Consider the following 15,522-nt stretch of genomic DNA (forward strand, 5'->3'; position numbering starts at 1 on the left):
GGACCCTGGGACCCCGAAATGTTGCCCTCCAGGGTGGCTCGACTAGCATCACTGTCCAGAAGCAGTCCAGGGCCGCAGTGACTCTGGCGTGGGTCTGGGGCGCCATCTACTGGGGCAATGAAGAAGCGACTGAGGGGAGCCCACCCCAGGTCCCATACGGTCAGGAGCCGCCCGTGGAGGGATCGAAGGGGAAGGAGGAGGCAGGCAAGCAGCCGTCTAGGTAAAACTTTAATGAAACCAATAAGTTAATAAGTTAGTAAAGTGAGGTAACTATCTTCGTCTCGGAAACAAGGGTCGCTGGGAATCACCTGGAGGGGTTTCCTACTTCGTCTCCTTTGGCCGAAGCCTCGTGTCCCCCCTCCGACCCCGACTGCATCCCCATCCCGTACAGACACGAGACACGTCTGCCTCAGAAAGGGGGCCGGCGTCTGCCCTCCCACGCCGCAGCGCGATGGGCGCCGTGCTCGGGGCAGGGGCCCGGGGCGGAGGGTCGCTGCACAACTCAAGACACATGCTGGAGCATGCAAGCGGGTTGGGATGAGACTGGCTCCGGGCAGGGGTCTCCGCGGGGGCGGGCGGCATGCACTGCCTAGGCATGGAATGCAAGCAGGATGCAGCTGAACGGGGAGGGTGCCCCCCATGCCCTAGCTCTGGTGCGCAGCCCTACAGCAGGCGCCTCTCCCACCCCGCCCCCGGTAGATCCGGGGAGTTGGCTGGGAGCTGGGGGGGGGGGGTGCAGGGTTATACTCCTCTCACGTCCCCCCCTTTAGATACCTGCTGGGGTGGGTGAAGGGAGTGGGAGGTTCTTTTGACCTGACCTACGCCTCCACCATCACAAGAAGGGCTCTGAAGGTCAGGGAGCCCCCCGGGGTGGCGAAAGGAGGCATTGGTGGGGCCAGGGGCCGGCGAGGCCCCCGCTCTGCCAGGTAATGGCACAGCAGCACGCACGCGTGGGAGGGCACGTTCCAGAGCCAGGATCTCAGCTGAGCACTTGCAGGCTGGACAATCGCCCAGCCATTCCCAAGAGACACCCCTTGTGCTTGCCTCCTTGCAGGACAGGGCTGGCCCTTGGCAGCCCCCCCGCCCCATCCCTCTCCAGCAGGGGAAGCTGCTCGGGGCGGGGGAAAGGGAGGAGGCAAACCCTTCATGTCGAAATTCAAGAGCTGCTCTTGGCCATCCCGGAAGGCTGGTGCCTGATGCAGCTGAACTGCAGGACGGGGCAGCGCTGCCCAGCCATGCAGGGGTTTGCCTCGGACCGAGGGGCAGGGGGACAGAGCGTGCCTGGTGACGCTGGAAGACATTTAACTGCATAGAAGGGGTAACGTGCAGGCATGAGAAACACATCCCACCTCTCCTTCCAGGCAGAGATCCTGCGTTAGGGGAGATCTGTCTCCCACCAGCCCCACCCACCCCCACGGGAGCATCAGCAGATGTGGGGAAACAGCAGTGTTCAGATTGGGAAGAGGGCCCCGGGTTCAAAGACAAATCCATCCCGAGATGGATTTGACGACACTGAAATCTCAGGGCTTTGGCCACCTCGGGCCAAAAATATCCCTCTTATGCCAGCGACCGTTCCTGTTGGGTTTCAGTCGCACCCCCACCAGGAAACAGGCCGGGGAAGGGGTTCCGAGTCCAGGCCTGACCCAGGCAGCTCCGACTGAGACTGAATATTCCTGACCGCAGGGGATGTGCAAGGGAGACCAGGGCTCTTTGGGGAGCCAGAGTGGGGGCTAAAGCCCCCATCCTGCAGTGAACTCCCTTACGGCGCCCACGGGGGATCGGGGCCCAGGGTCTGAATGGACTATCAATGGGGGGGGGGCAGGGTCTATGGTGCTGAGACGCACTCGAGCTGGATGACTAAGGACAGCAGGTAGCCAAGTGAAGCCCCGTGCCCGGCTCTGGCGGGTGAGGCTGTAGAAGGGGGCAGGGGAGAGAAACCATCCAGTGGGAAATCGAGGTCTGGAGATATTGGGTACCCTAAGCTACCAGTGCCTCCCGTGCCACTAGGAGATGTACGGAAGCCACGGCGGGCAAGCCGGGCTGCCTGAGCTGGGCAGACTAGCCAGGGTGGGGGGAAGAGCTAATGCTAAGCTACAGCATCCGTACCCTCCCCCTGGTTGTGCCCACACCCACCTATGCACCCCCCCCAGAAGCCACGGGCAATGGACCAGATCCAGGCCTGCTATTAACTCCACGGACTCATGCAACAGGGCTGCATTTGGGCCAATGGGCCAGTTACCCCCTTTCAAGTCAAGGGCCTGATCCAAAGTCCATCTGAGTCCATCCGCCAGGCTCCGAAGGCGCAGTGTTCGCCCCGTGAAACCCCACTGACTCGGGCAGCCCCGGATCTGGCCCCAGGGGCGCGGGGTAAACACCTATTGCCTAGGCCGACGGGCGACTCGTCCGCCCCGCCCGTCGGGATCGAAGGCTGCATATCGAAACGCTGCCGCGCAGACGGTTCCACTGTGCGCACTGAGTTACAGTCCCGGCGGCAGGATTCGGAGCCCCCTGCTCGCTGGGAGACAGGAAATGTAGCAACGCCCCCCGGGGAGGCAAAACCCAGCCATTCCCCAGCTCTTTCCTAGGTCCGGAAGAAACCACATTCAGTCGAGTCACAGTGCCCCTTGTTTAGCACTGGACAGTAAAGGGTTATCTAGCCTTGCATAGCTGGTAGTAAGAACCCTGCTCCGGCTCCCGCAGGGTGAAGAGATCAGAACCGCCAGCCTTGGAGTTCAGGAGCTTTCAATCATGCCATACCCGGGGTCAAAGCTAATTCCAAGGACGGTTCCCGGAGAGGCGCCCAGAAGAAAGACCGAGTGACAAGTTGCTGGCCTGTTGCATCCCTGGCCAACTCGCCCTCCCACTGCCCCCAGTGCCACCCCAGCCAGGGATGTGCCGGGAGAGGGGGATTTCCTCCGCGGAGAAGACTGCCTGCAGAGGACAAAGTCTGGAGAGGCTGATCCTATAAATAAAAGAGCTTCTTAGATACCAGGCATTTCTCGCCTCGGTGTTGTAGGTTTAACACTTTAAGAAACTCTCCCTGCTGCATCCCCCGGGGTCCCGGCCCCAGCTGGCTCTCAGGTGCTGAATACTAGTTGCTTAATCATTCCTGCTTGTGCACGGTCAGAAGGAAGACTTGTTCAAGTAAAATCAAGGTGAGGCTCATAGTGCATCAGGACGCATTAGACGAGGCCGCGTGGTCCCCAGCCCAGAACCTGGCTGGGTTCACGGGTCGGTCTCCTTGCCTGCTAGCTATCAGTGTGTCTGTCTACAAGAACGGTCCCCCCAGCTCTCCCCCGGGACCTGTGCTGGGAACCCCTCTCAGTCCATGTTGGTGCTGGCCGACCTGGAGATGTTTAAGGTCTGCGCGGACACTGAGATGTCCTCGTGCTCTGCGGGGCTGTGGTAGTCGGAGGTGATGTCCGGGTCAAAGCTGGGGGTCTGCATGGCGGCCAGGCCAAAGGAGTTCGTGGAGCCTTTCCGCAGGCACTGGGAATAGAGGCCCAGTAACAAGTCCAACTTGTGCTCTATGGATTGCACCTGGAGGGGACGGGGAAGAAGAGGAGGGGGATTGAGCCAGGCCTGGTGTAATCGGAATGGGGATTCAGCGTGTGGGGAAGCAGGGGCTCCCCAGATTAAGGGGGGAGCAGGTTGCCTGGTGCAGCAGAAGAGGGGGCTGGAGAGCGCAGCAGCTTTTCACTTCTAGCCAGTTTGGGTCCAAATCCCGGTCAAGTCACATGTGAAAGCATTTTACTAACACGATGAACTGAACCTGTGTAGGTAGCGATGGGGCCCATTTCATAGCTGGGTAAACAGAGATTAAGTGACTCTCCCAGGGTCACCTGGTGAGTCTGTGACACAGGAACAGGACCTGTGGGTTTTGCTCCATGTGAGCAACTTCTATGAAGAAGCTGCCTGTCCGCCCCAGGAGTCCCAACTCCCAGTCCTCTCCTCTGTCCATTGGACCCCTCACTCCCCTCCTAGAGCTGGAGATAGAACCCAGGAGTCCTGGCTCCCAGCCCCCCTGCTCTTACCACTAGACTGCTAAAGAAAAAGAAAGTAACGTGATCTATGATCTAGCTTCTCTTTCAGCTGTAACAACCCAAGGACATGGATGGCCAGCCAGGCAGCCAGCGGGTTTCTCTCCAGCTGACACACACACATACAGGCACAGCAAGCGTAGGGGCCGGGCCGCGTGTTTGGGTGCGTGCACGGTGCTGCACACACACCCCTGACCTCAGCCTTACTTGTTTCTCCACTTTGACCACTCGGCCCATCATGCTGAGCTCGTCCACCAGATCGGCCTCCAGGGACTTTTCTCCCTTCTCCCGGGTCTTCTTATCGACAGTGATGGCTCCTCTTCCCACGATCTGGTCCACGCTGTGGGTGAGAAGAAAGGACACAGGGGCGGGATGGTGGGGAGCAGGAGCTCAGAGTGAAAGGGGCCTTATTGCCAGCGAGAATCAGGCCCGGAGAAGTAAGGCCCAGAAATCAAAGGGAGTTCGGCCTGTATGTACCTTGGAGGGTTTGGGCCGCCTGGTCTCCTAGTCACTGTCACTACAGGCTGGGGCTCCCGGGAGCCTCTGCACGTCTCCCTTTTCGAGGCCAAAATTCTGCTTGAAGCAGAGGGTTTGGTTTTGATTTTATCCTTTTTTTTGGGGTAGGGGTGGTTGGGGCTTTACGGGTAGAAGGGGTATCAGTGCAGGGGTCAGAGTAGGGGCTCAGGGTGGAAGGGGAGGGCAGTATTGGGTTTTGGGGTGTCAGTGTTTAGGGGTACAAGGGGGTCAATGTCAGGGTTTAGGGGGTCAGTGTCTGGGTTTAGGGGTGTCGGGTTTAGGGCAGAAGGGGTCACTGTCAGGGTTTAGGGGTGTCTGTGTTGGGTTTAGGGGTGCAAGGGGATCAATGTCAAGGTTTAGGGAGTCAGTGTCTGGGTTTAGGGGTGTCTGTTGGGTTTAGGGCAGAAGGGGTCAGTGTCAGGGTTTAGGGGGTCAATGTCTGGGTTTAGGGGTGTCTGTTGGGTTTAGGGCAGAAGGGGTCAGTGTCAGGGTTTAGGGGGTCAATGTCAGGGTTTAGGGGTGTCTGTGTTGGGTTTAGGGTGTCTGGGTTTAGGGGTGTCGGGTTTAGGGCAGAAGGGGTCACTGTCAGGGTTTAGGGGGTCAGTGTCTGGGTTTTAGGGGTGTCTGCATCGGGGTTTAGGGATACAAGGGAGTCCGTGTCTGGGTTTAGGGGTGTCTGCGTTGGCATCTAGGGTAGAAGGGGGGTTAATGTTGGAAGCACGATTCTTATCGTACCATCTGCAGTTTTGCTCGCTCACTTCTACGCCCAATGTGAACAACTCCCCTTCGTCCTGCCACCCTCCCCTGCGACGTTCTGGGCTTGCCCGTCCCCCACCCACTTGCTATCTCCTGCTGGACCCAAGGCGCTGCCTGCCTCACCGGGCTGGCTGGGTTCGTGCCTGCAAGATGGCGCCCATTCGAACCGCGCCGGGGAGAGGCATTTTCCATTTGGAATCAAACACAAAGTGTTCTCCTGACCGCAGTCCCCCTCGGGGGCCCCAGCTACACCCCTGTGCTCGGGACACTCTCAGAAAAGGGCACGGGATGCGAATCTGACCCTTCGCCACCTGTCGCTGGCTCCCCAGATGGGCCATCTCGTCAGGGAAAGCACAGGCCTTCTCGGCCTTTAGAGAGGTTCGGACGTGGGCCCTTAGCCTCTCAAAGCGCCAGCCTCTGCTGGTTACGCTAAAGGGCGAAGGCCCAGATTTTTGACAGTGTTCCGGCACTGCCTAAGTGATTTAGGCACCCAAGTCTCACTTTCAACATGCTTTAGGTACTAAGGAGCCTCAATCCCATGGGCTGTCAGTGGGCTCTTGGCTCCTAACTGCCGATGCCGCAATGCAGATACCTTTCAATGGCTGGGCCTGAGGGCTCAATCCAAAACTCACTGACAGTGGGTGGCCTTTCCCCACTGATTTCAAAGGGCTTTGGGCCAGGCCAGGCCGGGAGCAGAGTCAAACCTCTTCTCTGGCCCTGCCCTGCCCTGGGTGCATGGGGGTGTCACAGATTCACTCTCTCAGCGTGCGTGACGTCAGCTATTGAATTATGCGGCACCGCGTCCCGCCTGGCATGGGGCTGTGGAAGCAGCCATGGGTCGGGTCCCTGTGGGCTGGGAGTGGCTGTCCCCAGCAGCAGCCATGGGCAGCGGGACCTCGTGCGCCAGCTCACCGTGACTGGAGGCTCTTGATGCGGCCCAGCATGTCGAGGTGGCCGGCTGAGTACTGCTCGATGACGTCCTTCACGTCGTAGGGCCGCAGGGTCTCCTTGAACTTCCTCTTCGCAACCAGGAACTTCAGAATCCTGCCAGGGCACAAGGGGTTGCCTCAGAGAGGGGTTGTGGGGACGGGTCTGAGCAACAGACGCGACACGGGTCACGGCCCAGCTATCTCAGAGGCCCTAGGACCCACCGGGACAGCTGAAGTCCAACAAGTCCTCAGGGGATGGGACAGACTCACACCTGTGGAACTCCCCACCACTGGATGTTTGGATGACCCCCCAGGCCTTACCACCGTCACTGTAAGAGTGACCTCTTGGCACAAGGGCTTTTCCCTTGGAGACCGTGACTACGGACTGGTCTGTCATCTGTTCCAGCTCCCTCAGGGTGCAAGTTACACTCGCTGAAGTGACACGATTGCACCCCTGATGCCCAGAGGTGCGGTGTGCAGCCAGCCGTGTCTGTCCCAGCCGCACCATTTTCAGAGCCTGGGAACAAACAGGCACACTGCAGGTGTTGGGGGAGGAGGGGAGACCATCTCTCTGGCCTTTGCAAGATGTCGAGAGCAGTTAACGGGATCTCTGCACGCTGGTCTGCTCCCCTCTTGCCGTAGGAAATAACCTGCCTGCCTGTTTTCCATGACAGTGAAACCTGCCCTGGGAAGGAAGCAGAGGGGAAGAGAATAACCCCGCCTCTAACTGGCTCCCCGTACCCTGGCTCTAGTCAGCGGCTCCTTGTCAAAGGACTAGCAGCAATGCTAACACAGCGGAGGGAGAGATGCCAGCAGAGAGGGCTCATTAGCAGGGCCGTGATGGAGGATTTCATAACTCCACAGATGTGGTGGGGGGAGCATCTCTTGTGCAAACAGGCATCGTGAGCTAGCACAAGCCACTTGGGAACCTCGCGCTTGTGCTCTTCCAGCTTGTGTTAAGTGGCGCCAATTAGCTGGTGATGTTAGACATGCATGGACCAAAGGCCGGCGCTGCAGGAAGGGATGGTGGCACGGACTGGCCAGGGCTAGGACATGTCACAGCATGGAGGAGCGCCTGCTGCTAACTCAGGAAAAGGGAAAAGGCCAGGGTTAGAGCTCTCCAAAGCTGCCTCCCTGTTCAGTGCCAGCAAACTGCAGGCACAAGAACTGTCAGCAGGCAGATAAGTGCCCAGTCTGTGGGAGCAAAGAACTATTGGGATGGTCAGGTCACAGCAGCTGATCTTGAAAAATGCAGACAGAATTGCTCCTGCAACTGTTTGCATCCATGATAGAACCCAGGAGTCCTGCCTCCTAGCCGCTCCAACCCTAGACCTCACTCTCCTTCCAGAGCTGGCAAAAGAATCCAGGTATCCAGCCCTCTGCTCCAATCATTAATGATCTGGATGATGGGATGAATTGCACTCACAGCTCCTAACTGCTGGATGACACTACGCTGCAGGGAGAGGTAGACACGCTGGAGGGTAGGGATAGGGTCCAGAGTGACCTAGACAAATTGGAGGACTGGGCCAAAAGAAATCTGATGAGGTTCAACAAAGACAAGTGCAGAGGCCTGCACTTAGGACGGAAGAATCCCATGCACTGCTACAGGCTGGGGACCGAGTGGCTAGGCAGCAGTTCTGCAGAAAAGGACCTGGGGATTACAGTGGACGAGAAGCTGGATTTGAGTCAGCAGTGTGCCCTTGTTGTAACGGCATTTTGGGCTGTATAAGTAGGGGCATTGCCAGCAGATCGAGGGACATGATTATTCCCCTCTATTCGGCATTGGTGAGGCCTCATCTGGATACTGTGTCCAGTTTTGGTCCCCCCGCTACAGAAGGGATGTGGACAAATTGGAGAATGGAGGGCAACGAAAATGATTAGGGGGCTGGGGCACACGACTTACGAGGAGAGGCTGAGGGAACTGGGTTTATTTAGCCTGCAGAAGAGAAGAGTGAGGGGGGATTTGATAGCTGCTTTCAACTACCTGAAAGGGGGTTCCAAAGAGGATGGAGCTCAGCTGTTCTCAGTGGTGGCAGATGACAGAACAAGGATCAATGGTCTCAAGTTGCAGTGGGGGAGGTTTAGGTTGGATATTCGGAAACACTATTTCACTAGGAGGGTGGTGAAGCACTGGAATGGCTTACCAGTGGTGGAATCTCCATCCTTTGAGGTTTTTAAGGCCCGGCTTGACAAAGCCCTGGCTGGGATGATTTAGTTGGTGTTGGTCCTGCTTTGAGCAGGGGATTGGACTAGATCCCTCCTGAGGTCTCTTCCAACCCTAATCTTCTATGATCCTATGATGTGTTCTGTTCTCACAGCATCTACTTCACTCCTCTTAATGCCCCACTTCACCTCCCCATTAGAAAGCCAACATACTGTATGGGGGATATTTCAACCTCTCTTCCCGCCCCCCGTCTCCCAGTCTCCCCCCCCTCCTGCTCCCTGCAGCTACAGCAGCATTTCTACAGCCCCTGGTGCCCCAACCCAGCCTGAAGAGGTGGCTAGAGATAGCGAGGTCCCTGTTCCAGTGGCACTGTCGTTAACTATGGCTCTGTTCAGGACAATCTCTTCAGATGGGTGGGGAGCGGCCAGGGAGGCCTGGCTTGTGTCTGCAGTATGGCACGTGCAGACCAGGAAAAGAATTAACCCAGACACATAAAAGCAGGACGGCTCCTGTGACCAAACCAGCGTCTCCACCCACCCTGCTCCCCGTCCGCCTGCCCCTTTCAATCCTGGGTGCTGGATAGCTCAGCTCCCCAGGCCCAGGTGGCGATGCTGAAGCCAATACGCGCCTGCTTAGCAGAGCCATTCATTTGTGTGAGGGACCCTTACTGGGGAACAAAACTGTTGGCAAATCACTGAAACAGAAAGAGGGGGTGAGACTGGCCAGGCCTCAGCTTGCATGGAAGCTGCAGCTCTGGCACGCAGGTGCAGGGAGTTCCGAGGATGGCAGAGCCCACCTGGGCAAGAACCACAGCCCTCCCGTCCCTGCCAGAACCTCGACCCTCTGAGGCTCGGAAGGAGCAAAGGTCTGGCTGGCACGGAGACGAGGGGAAATGCCATTTGCTGTCGGCACACATTGGACGCCACCTGGCTCCAAATTCCCAGGGTCTGGCTCCAAATTCCCAGGGTCTGGCTCAAAAGGGGCCTGGCCTGGAGCACGATGAGCTGGACGCTGCAGAGGGCTGGTGCATGGATTGTGGAATGGGCCACTCTATCGTTTGAGGGTTTCAGGGCAAATTGTTAGTACGGCCTCAGAGGCTGGCACAGAGCTTGCCGGCTCTCCTCCCCTGTCACCCTCCCCACTTGCTGGCTGCCCTGACCAGCCCGAGACCTAGTTTCCCCACCGCAGCAGCCAAAACCCCAATGAAGAACCTCCGAGAGCCCACCCAGGGGCAGCTGCCTGGGAGAGGCCCCAACCCAAACCTCCCGCAGGACGGAGGTGGCCGATTGGCGGGCCTGCTCACTGCCATGGGCTGAGAACCGGTACGGGTGGGCGGGTGGGCGCAGGGATGGCTGGTGAGCTGGGCTCACCTGACAGCCCGAATGAGCGTTTTCACAGCTGGCATGATGTCCTCGAAGGTCAGGTCGCACTGGTAGCCCTTCTCCTCGGAGCTCTCCTCCACCAGGCCGTCAACTGAGGACAGAAAACAGGGACTTCCCATAAAGGGCTGGGGACGTGCTTCCCCCTTCCCAATTCAGGTGTGTTACATGGGGTGCAAACCTCCCTTCGAGTGATCCTCACCCCAGTCCTCTCTCCGCACATGCACGGGTCTGGGTTCGAGGTCTCCTTTGGTTCACCATGAATAACACGGGCTCTACACGGTTCAGCTGCGGGTCCTGTGGCATTTACCACCAGGCTCCTCTCTAGCTCCTCCCAACTGATGACCTCCCAGCATTTCAGCATCTTCACAGGCTTTCCAGCCCCCTCTTGGGCAGGCCCATCCCCAATCCACAGAGGGGGAAACTGAGGCACGGAGTGGCAGGTGACTTTCCTGAAGTTGCGTAGCGGGTCAGTAGCCGAGAAGCCTGGCATCCTGGCTCCCACTCCTGTGCTCTAGCTACACAACTGCCCATGGAGGAGGCGGGGGCGGGGGGGAAGAGTCCATTCTGCAGGGCAAATCACATTCGAAAGACTAGGGTGCAAAATAGAAATGGGGAGGGGGAAGTGGGACTTACCCTCCACCGGTGGCCGAGGTTTGAGCCTCAGCGACGCCCGGAACCTGGTGCGGTCGTTGAAGCTCCAGCTCTTCTGCACCTTGGTGGGGCTGGTGGCCTCCGGCACGTTCTCGGTGCTGGGGGAGCGGCGCATGGGCGGGGCCAGGTGCTGCTTTGCCCGGCTGCCCTGCCTCTGCGAGTTGTTGAGGCGGATGCGGTCCTTGATGCCCATTTTGTTGCTGGGGGGGTGGGAGGACAGCCGGCATTAGCCTGGGGAGGGGGAGCCGCCGCTCAGCAGGGAGGGAGGCAGCACGGAGGCTGGGAACCTGGAGGGGCACGTGCGGCTTCTTCCTACTGGAATGGGCCAGACCCTGAGCTCCTTGCTCTGGCCCTCTCCAGTGAAGCCACATGGAGTTTGCCCAGGGGAAGAGCTCAGGCTTTGCCCTAGTGTTGGGGGCTTGTGAATGGGGCTCGCCTGGAGCCGGCCCCGGCCTGGCACAAGTGAGAATCCCTGGATCCAAAGAGCCTGGAGTTGGGCGGGGAAGTCGGATCTTTGGTGCAAACTTTGCAGCTCGAGTGCAGACTCCAGTAGCTGGTGCAATTAGACGCCATGGCGCCGCCTCGACTAGCTGGGAAGTGTTTGCACGTGTGTGTGTGTGTGTGCGCGCGCGTGTGCACACGTGTGTGTGTATATGAGCGTGAGTCAAGAAAGCACTTTAGCAAGCGCTTAAGTCCCATTGACTTTAATGGGCTAGAAGCCCCGTGCTTCAGGGCTGCTCTGGATAAGGGGCCTTTGTGAATGCAGATGGTTTATGGTGCCTGTATGCACTGAACTGAAGCAATGGTTGACTCTGATTATCTAACTGGGGAAGGGCGCCTGGGTATTTTACCTGAAACATTTCTCTGACAGCAAAGAGAGCGCCAGTGGGGAGGGGACAGCGGATGGGGTGGAGGGTGGAGAGAGACACAGACAGAGCACATGGTAGCTGGGACAGAAACCACCTGGTATGAAATGAAGCTAGACCAGAGACAGCAGGGAGGGGAGGAGACAGACAAACCCCTGCTTCTGGCTGGGCTTTCGGCACCGAGCCGAGCCCCGAGGGCGCAGGGAAGATCCTTGTCTCCTGGATGTAAGCAGCCTGGGGAAGCAATGGCCTTGGGCTATCAGTAGTGACACCCGCCCCGCCAATGCCCGGAAGCGCGTTGTAGTGGAGTAGTCACCCCGCTCCTGCCCGGAGGGGTTAAACCAGCCCTGGAGAGGGCTGCAGAGGGGCTCACTGGGGAAGCAGCCGCAGGTGGGGCCATGCCCCAATCAGGCCTCGGCTGGCCCTATAAGGGGGCTGAGGGCCAGAGACAGAGACTCTCTCTAGCTGCATGAGAGAGAAGGACCTGGCTGTCTGGGGAGCTGAGCAGGGTACCTGGGGTGGAGCCGTGCTGGGGAAGGGCAGAGGGAGCAGGGGAGCTCCAGCCTAGCAAAGCCCCAGGCTGCAGGCCAAGCTGAGGGCCCACGGGAGGGTACTAGGGCTGCAGAGGGGCAGCCCAGAGATAGGCAGAGGCGGCTGGTCCAACCCCCCTTGCCGATGATGAGTGGTTTACAGATTGCTGTCTGCCCCAGGGAGCGGGGGCTGGATGGGGACTGGCAGTAGCCACTGAGGCAACGTGGGGATAGAGGGTTGGGGGCTCCCCTGGGTGGTGAGACCCAGAGACTGTGGGGGTACTGCAGAGGGCAGAACCCTGGGATCCGGGAGGGACATGGGGGCCAGCGGCAGGCGAGACATCAGCCAGCCTGCAGAGGGCGCTCCGGAGACTGGGGTGCTAATTCCCTGGACGACCAGCAGGAGGCACCACGCCATGAGTCGTCACCCCACCACACACGTCCAATGGGGTAAATAACCTTCCCCACTGCCTCACTCAACCAGGGCCTTGCACCTACAATATCCAGCTGATTCTCTTGTCTCCACCTTCCCACCTCTCACCCTGGACTAAGAGGCTGGGTCAGGCTCTCAGCAGAGGACTAGACAAAACAACACCATGGCTAAACTCTGCCCAGCCTGCGGAGGGGGAAAGAGACCCTTTGACAATTCATTACGTAGGTGGGTCAGGCCCTGATTTCCCTCCATTGGAACAATCGTCCAAATTCTCAACCCTTTTGTGGTTGTTTTTTAAATCCGCCCCTCTGCGGAAGGTATGTATTTAAAATAGACCTCGTTTATGTAGGACCTACACCAAAACAATGTTCTGTGCTCACCCCTTGTGGCTGGAGAGCCGCAGCAGTTAGCTCACCCACACAGTCCCGATGGCCACGGACAAATGAGGAAATACAACAAGAGAGACTTAGGCTTGTTGCCACGGAGATGGAAAATTAATAAAGGGCTTGAAAAAGAGACACAGATCAATAAGGAAACACAGTCCAGAGAGGGTGTTGGCAGACAATGGAGGGTGGAGACAAGGAGTCTGATTCTTGTCTCTGACACAGGGTTAGATCAGCTGCTGAAGTCAGCTGATTTCTTCCCCCCCCCACCCCCCAGCGCACACAAGAGGAGAATCAGGGCCTAAGTCTTTCTGGTTTTATTATTTGTCATTGTTTGTACTGCGGTAGCTCTTAGGAGCCCAGGGCCCAACAGTGCCAGGCGCTGCCTATGCCTAACGGTGGCCTTTATAATTCATTACATGGACGATGTCTGGAATGATCATTCTGGTGGGTTTCCAGACCGCAGCGGCATCCGCATAAAATCCAGCGGGGCCAGAAGGGTGGGTGGGGTAGTAAAGACAGCAGTGGAGGCAAGTATGGAGGGGAAGTCGACCAGGCCTCAATTCAGCAAGGTACTTCAGCACGTGCTTACGTGCTTTGCTGAATCGGGGCCCGAGGATGGAGCGAGAGGAAAGCAGAGGGGCAGAGCCCATGAAGGCCGAGTGAGCAGAACCTCAGAAAGGCTCACGTCTGGGGTTTGCTTGTAAGACAAAAACATCGGGAAGGGGGAAGAACTTGGAGGTGCTAAGGGACAACGGGCGTTTGCAACACAGCTGGACTCTAAGCCCCGGACACAACCTTAGTACTTACTGCCCAGGCTGAAAACAAAGGGAAGGATGGGAATGGCGACAGATGCACGTGACGTGGAACGGGCCAGGCGTGCCAGGCCACTGGAAACATGGCGAGGAGGTGTTTGGATGTGTAGGTTTGGGGGAGCAGGCCTGGCCCAGCCACAGGGGGCTCAAATCAAACAAATCTTCCCATGAGCAGCATCATGTTCTGACTCCAAGCAGCTGGCTCCCCGGCGCACAGCACATCCGTCACAGGGAGCAGTGTGCAGCAGGCCGGGATCCCAAGCCCATCTGGACCGCAGTGGGCTTGGGATCTGGCTCACAATGCAGAGCTTTAACCGAAGCTTGCATCCCTCTCCCCCAAGCCGGTAGCGAAAGCTGCGTGGACGACCGACCGATACCCCGCAGGCATCATCTGCAGCTTCTGGAAGCCTGGCGGGCTCTAGAACGCGTGGCATTTTGTCAGGTTCAGAACCTAGAACCTTTTAGAACTTTGGGAGGCTCCGGTTCTGCTCTGGGATCGGGGCGCGGAGAGAGAGCCGGAGACACAAAGTTCTAGAAGTTCTCGCTGGGTCGCAAACCTCCCAAAGCCCGGCCCAGTTCTAGAACGTCTCTTGAATCCCTTTCCCCGCCCACCCAAACCTGTCCGAGTTCTGCCATCGCGTCGCGGGCAGATCCCCAGCATGCCAGCAAGCACGACCGCCACATACCATGCAAAACCGGAGGCAGAGCCCTACAGCCCATGATCAATACTGAACAGGAGGGGCGGGGCCTGGTGGTTTGTCATCAGCGATCGGTTCGGTCTCTCGATCGGCCCTTTCGCTGTGGAGAGAACAACATGACCATTTCCGCTTCGGTCTCTTTCGAATGGAAAGGCGGGGGGGGGGGGGGGACACTAAGTCTGAGCCAGAGATGGGAGACAACCCTAAGCATCCCCCAACCCCAGAACATGTCAGAGCGGGGCCCACTGCAGGATTCTGCAGCTCACAGAAAAACATTTTCAGGTTTTCATCCGCATCGGGGAGGGGGTGGAGGCTCCTGATCATTCTTGGGGAAAATCGATCATTTTGCGCACACACACAAATAAAGTTTGCGACATTCACCGCCACTGTGCCCTCCCCGAGCACTTTTCATCTGAGGATCTCAAAGCACTCTACTGTTAATTTAACCTCATCGCTCCCCCTGGAGGTAGGGAAGATTTATTACAGATGGAGAAACTGAGGCACAGAGCCATTAAACAGCCTGGTCAAGGTTACAGAACAAATCAGGGCTGGGAATAGAGCCCAGGCATCCTGACCCGCTCTTTACTCCACTAAACTTCTGAAAGGAGGGACAGTTGAGCCCTGGAGGTTGGAGCATCTGCTCCACCAAGTGCCCAGCAAATGGGAGTTAAGATAAAATATCAAGGTTGGGTCTCCAAGCCCTCTGCCCCAGGACTTCGGTTCTCCCCCACTCCTCAAGACCAGCTTGATCCCCAGACAGGAGTCTGGATTAAACACGGGCCAGAGCACCCTCAGCCCAGGCCAGACAAGCCCCGAACAGGACGCCCCCCTCAGTGGCCAGGAGCGGGCCTATGGCTAGGCAGGCGAAGTCATTGCACATACACAGTTCAGTAGCCACTCCGCTAGCACGGAATTAGCCCGGCCAAAGAGACGCTGGTGGCCCAGAGCTTGGCAACCTCTCCCCCAGCTTCTCCACCGTCCTGACAATAAGCTAATGTCGCCGTTATCCTCGGACGCGAGCTGACTCACCCTACATTACACAGCAAGCCAGTGCCAGGCCAGCACGGCCATCCTTGCTCTCAGGAGAAGCCAGCTCAAGGGGCTACTCTGTATACTTGTAGACTCTGACGTGACCGGGGAAGCCGCCCCTCTTCGGGGGTTGCGCGGCAGGTTGTTTTGCTGCACCCAGCAGTTCTGGCAGCTCCTCCTTCCCCTACGCTACAAACTGCAGGCAGCTCCCATTGCTGGAACTCTATCCACCAACCCCCGTTCTTCCACCAAATGAGGGAAGGGGGCTGGTTTTTGGCCTAGCGTCAGCCGGGCGGCTCAGTTCATACAGTAACTGGATAGGACAGCACA

The 15,522-nt window shown here is 58.1% G+C and overlaps 1 protein-coding gene across 4 annotated transcripts in view; it reads right to left on the reverse strand.

The window, feature by feature from the left end:
• Positions 1-243: 243 nt before the first annotated feature.
• The window catches only part of KCNQ4 (potassium voltage-gated channel subfamily Q member 4), an 83,766-nt gene continuing 68,487 nt past the window's right edge, over positions 244-15,522 (reverse strand). For all 4 annotated transcript variants that reach the window (XM_039511372.1, XM_039511371.1, XM_039511370.1 and 1 more), the window contains 5 exons: positions 10,421-10,638; positions 9,776-9,878; positions 6,225-6,356; positions 4,248-4,380; positions 244-3,540 (listed from right to left, as the gene is read on the reverse strand). In XM_039511372.1, the coding sequence (XP_039367306.1) occupies positions 3,322-3,540; positions 4,248-4,380; positions 6,225-6,356; positions 9,776-9,878; positions 10,421-10,638 (805 nt within the window). In that variant the 3' untranslated portion in view covers positions 244-3,321. The remainder of the gene's footprint in view (positions 3,541-4,247; positions 4,381-6,224; positions 6,357-9,775; positions 9,879-10,420; positions 10,639-15,522) is intronic.

This window comes from Mauremys reevesii, linkage group 23 (genome assembly GCF_016161935.1).
Source record: "Mauremys reevesii isolate NIE-2019 linkage group 23, ASM1616193v1, whole genome shotgun sequence".
NCBI classification, from domain to species: Eukaryota; Metazoa; Chordata; order Testudines; family Geoemydidae; genus Mauremys; species Mauremys reevesii.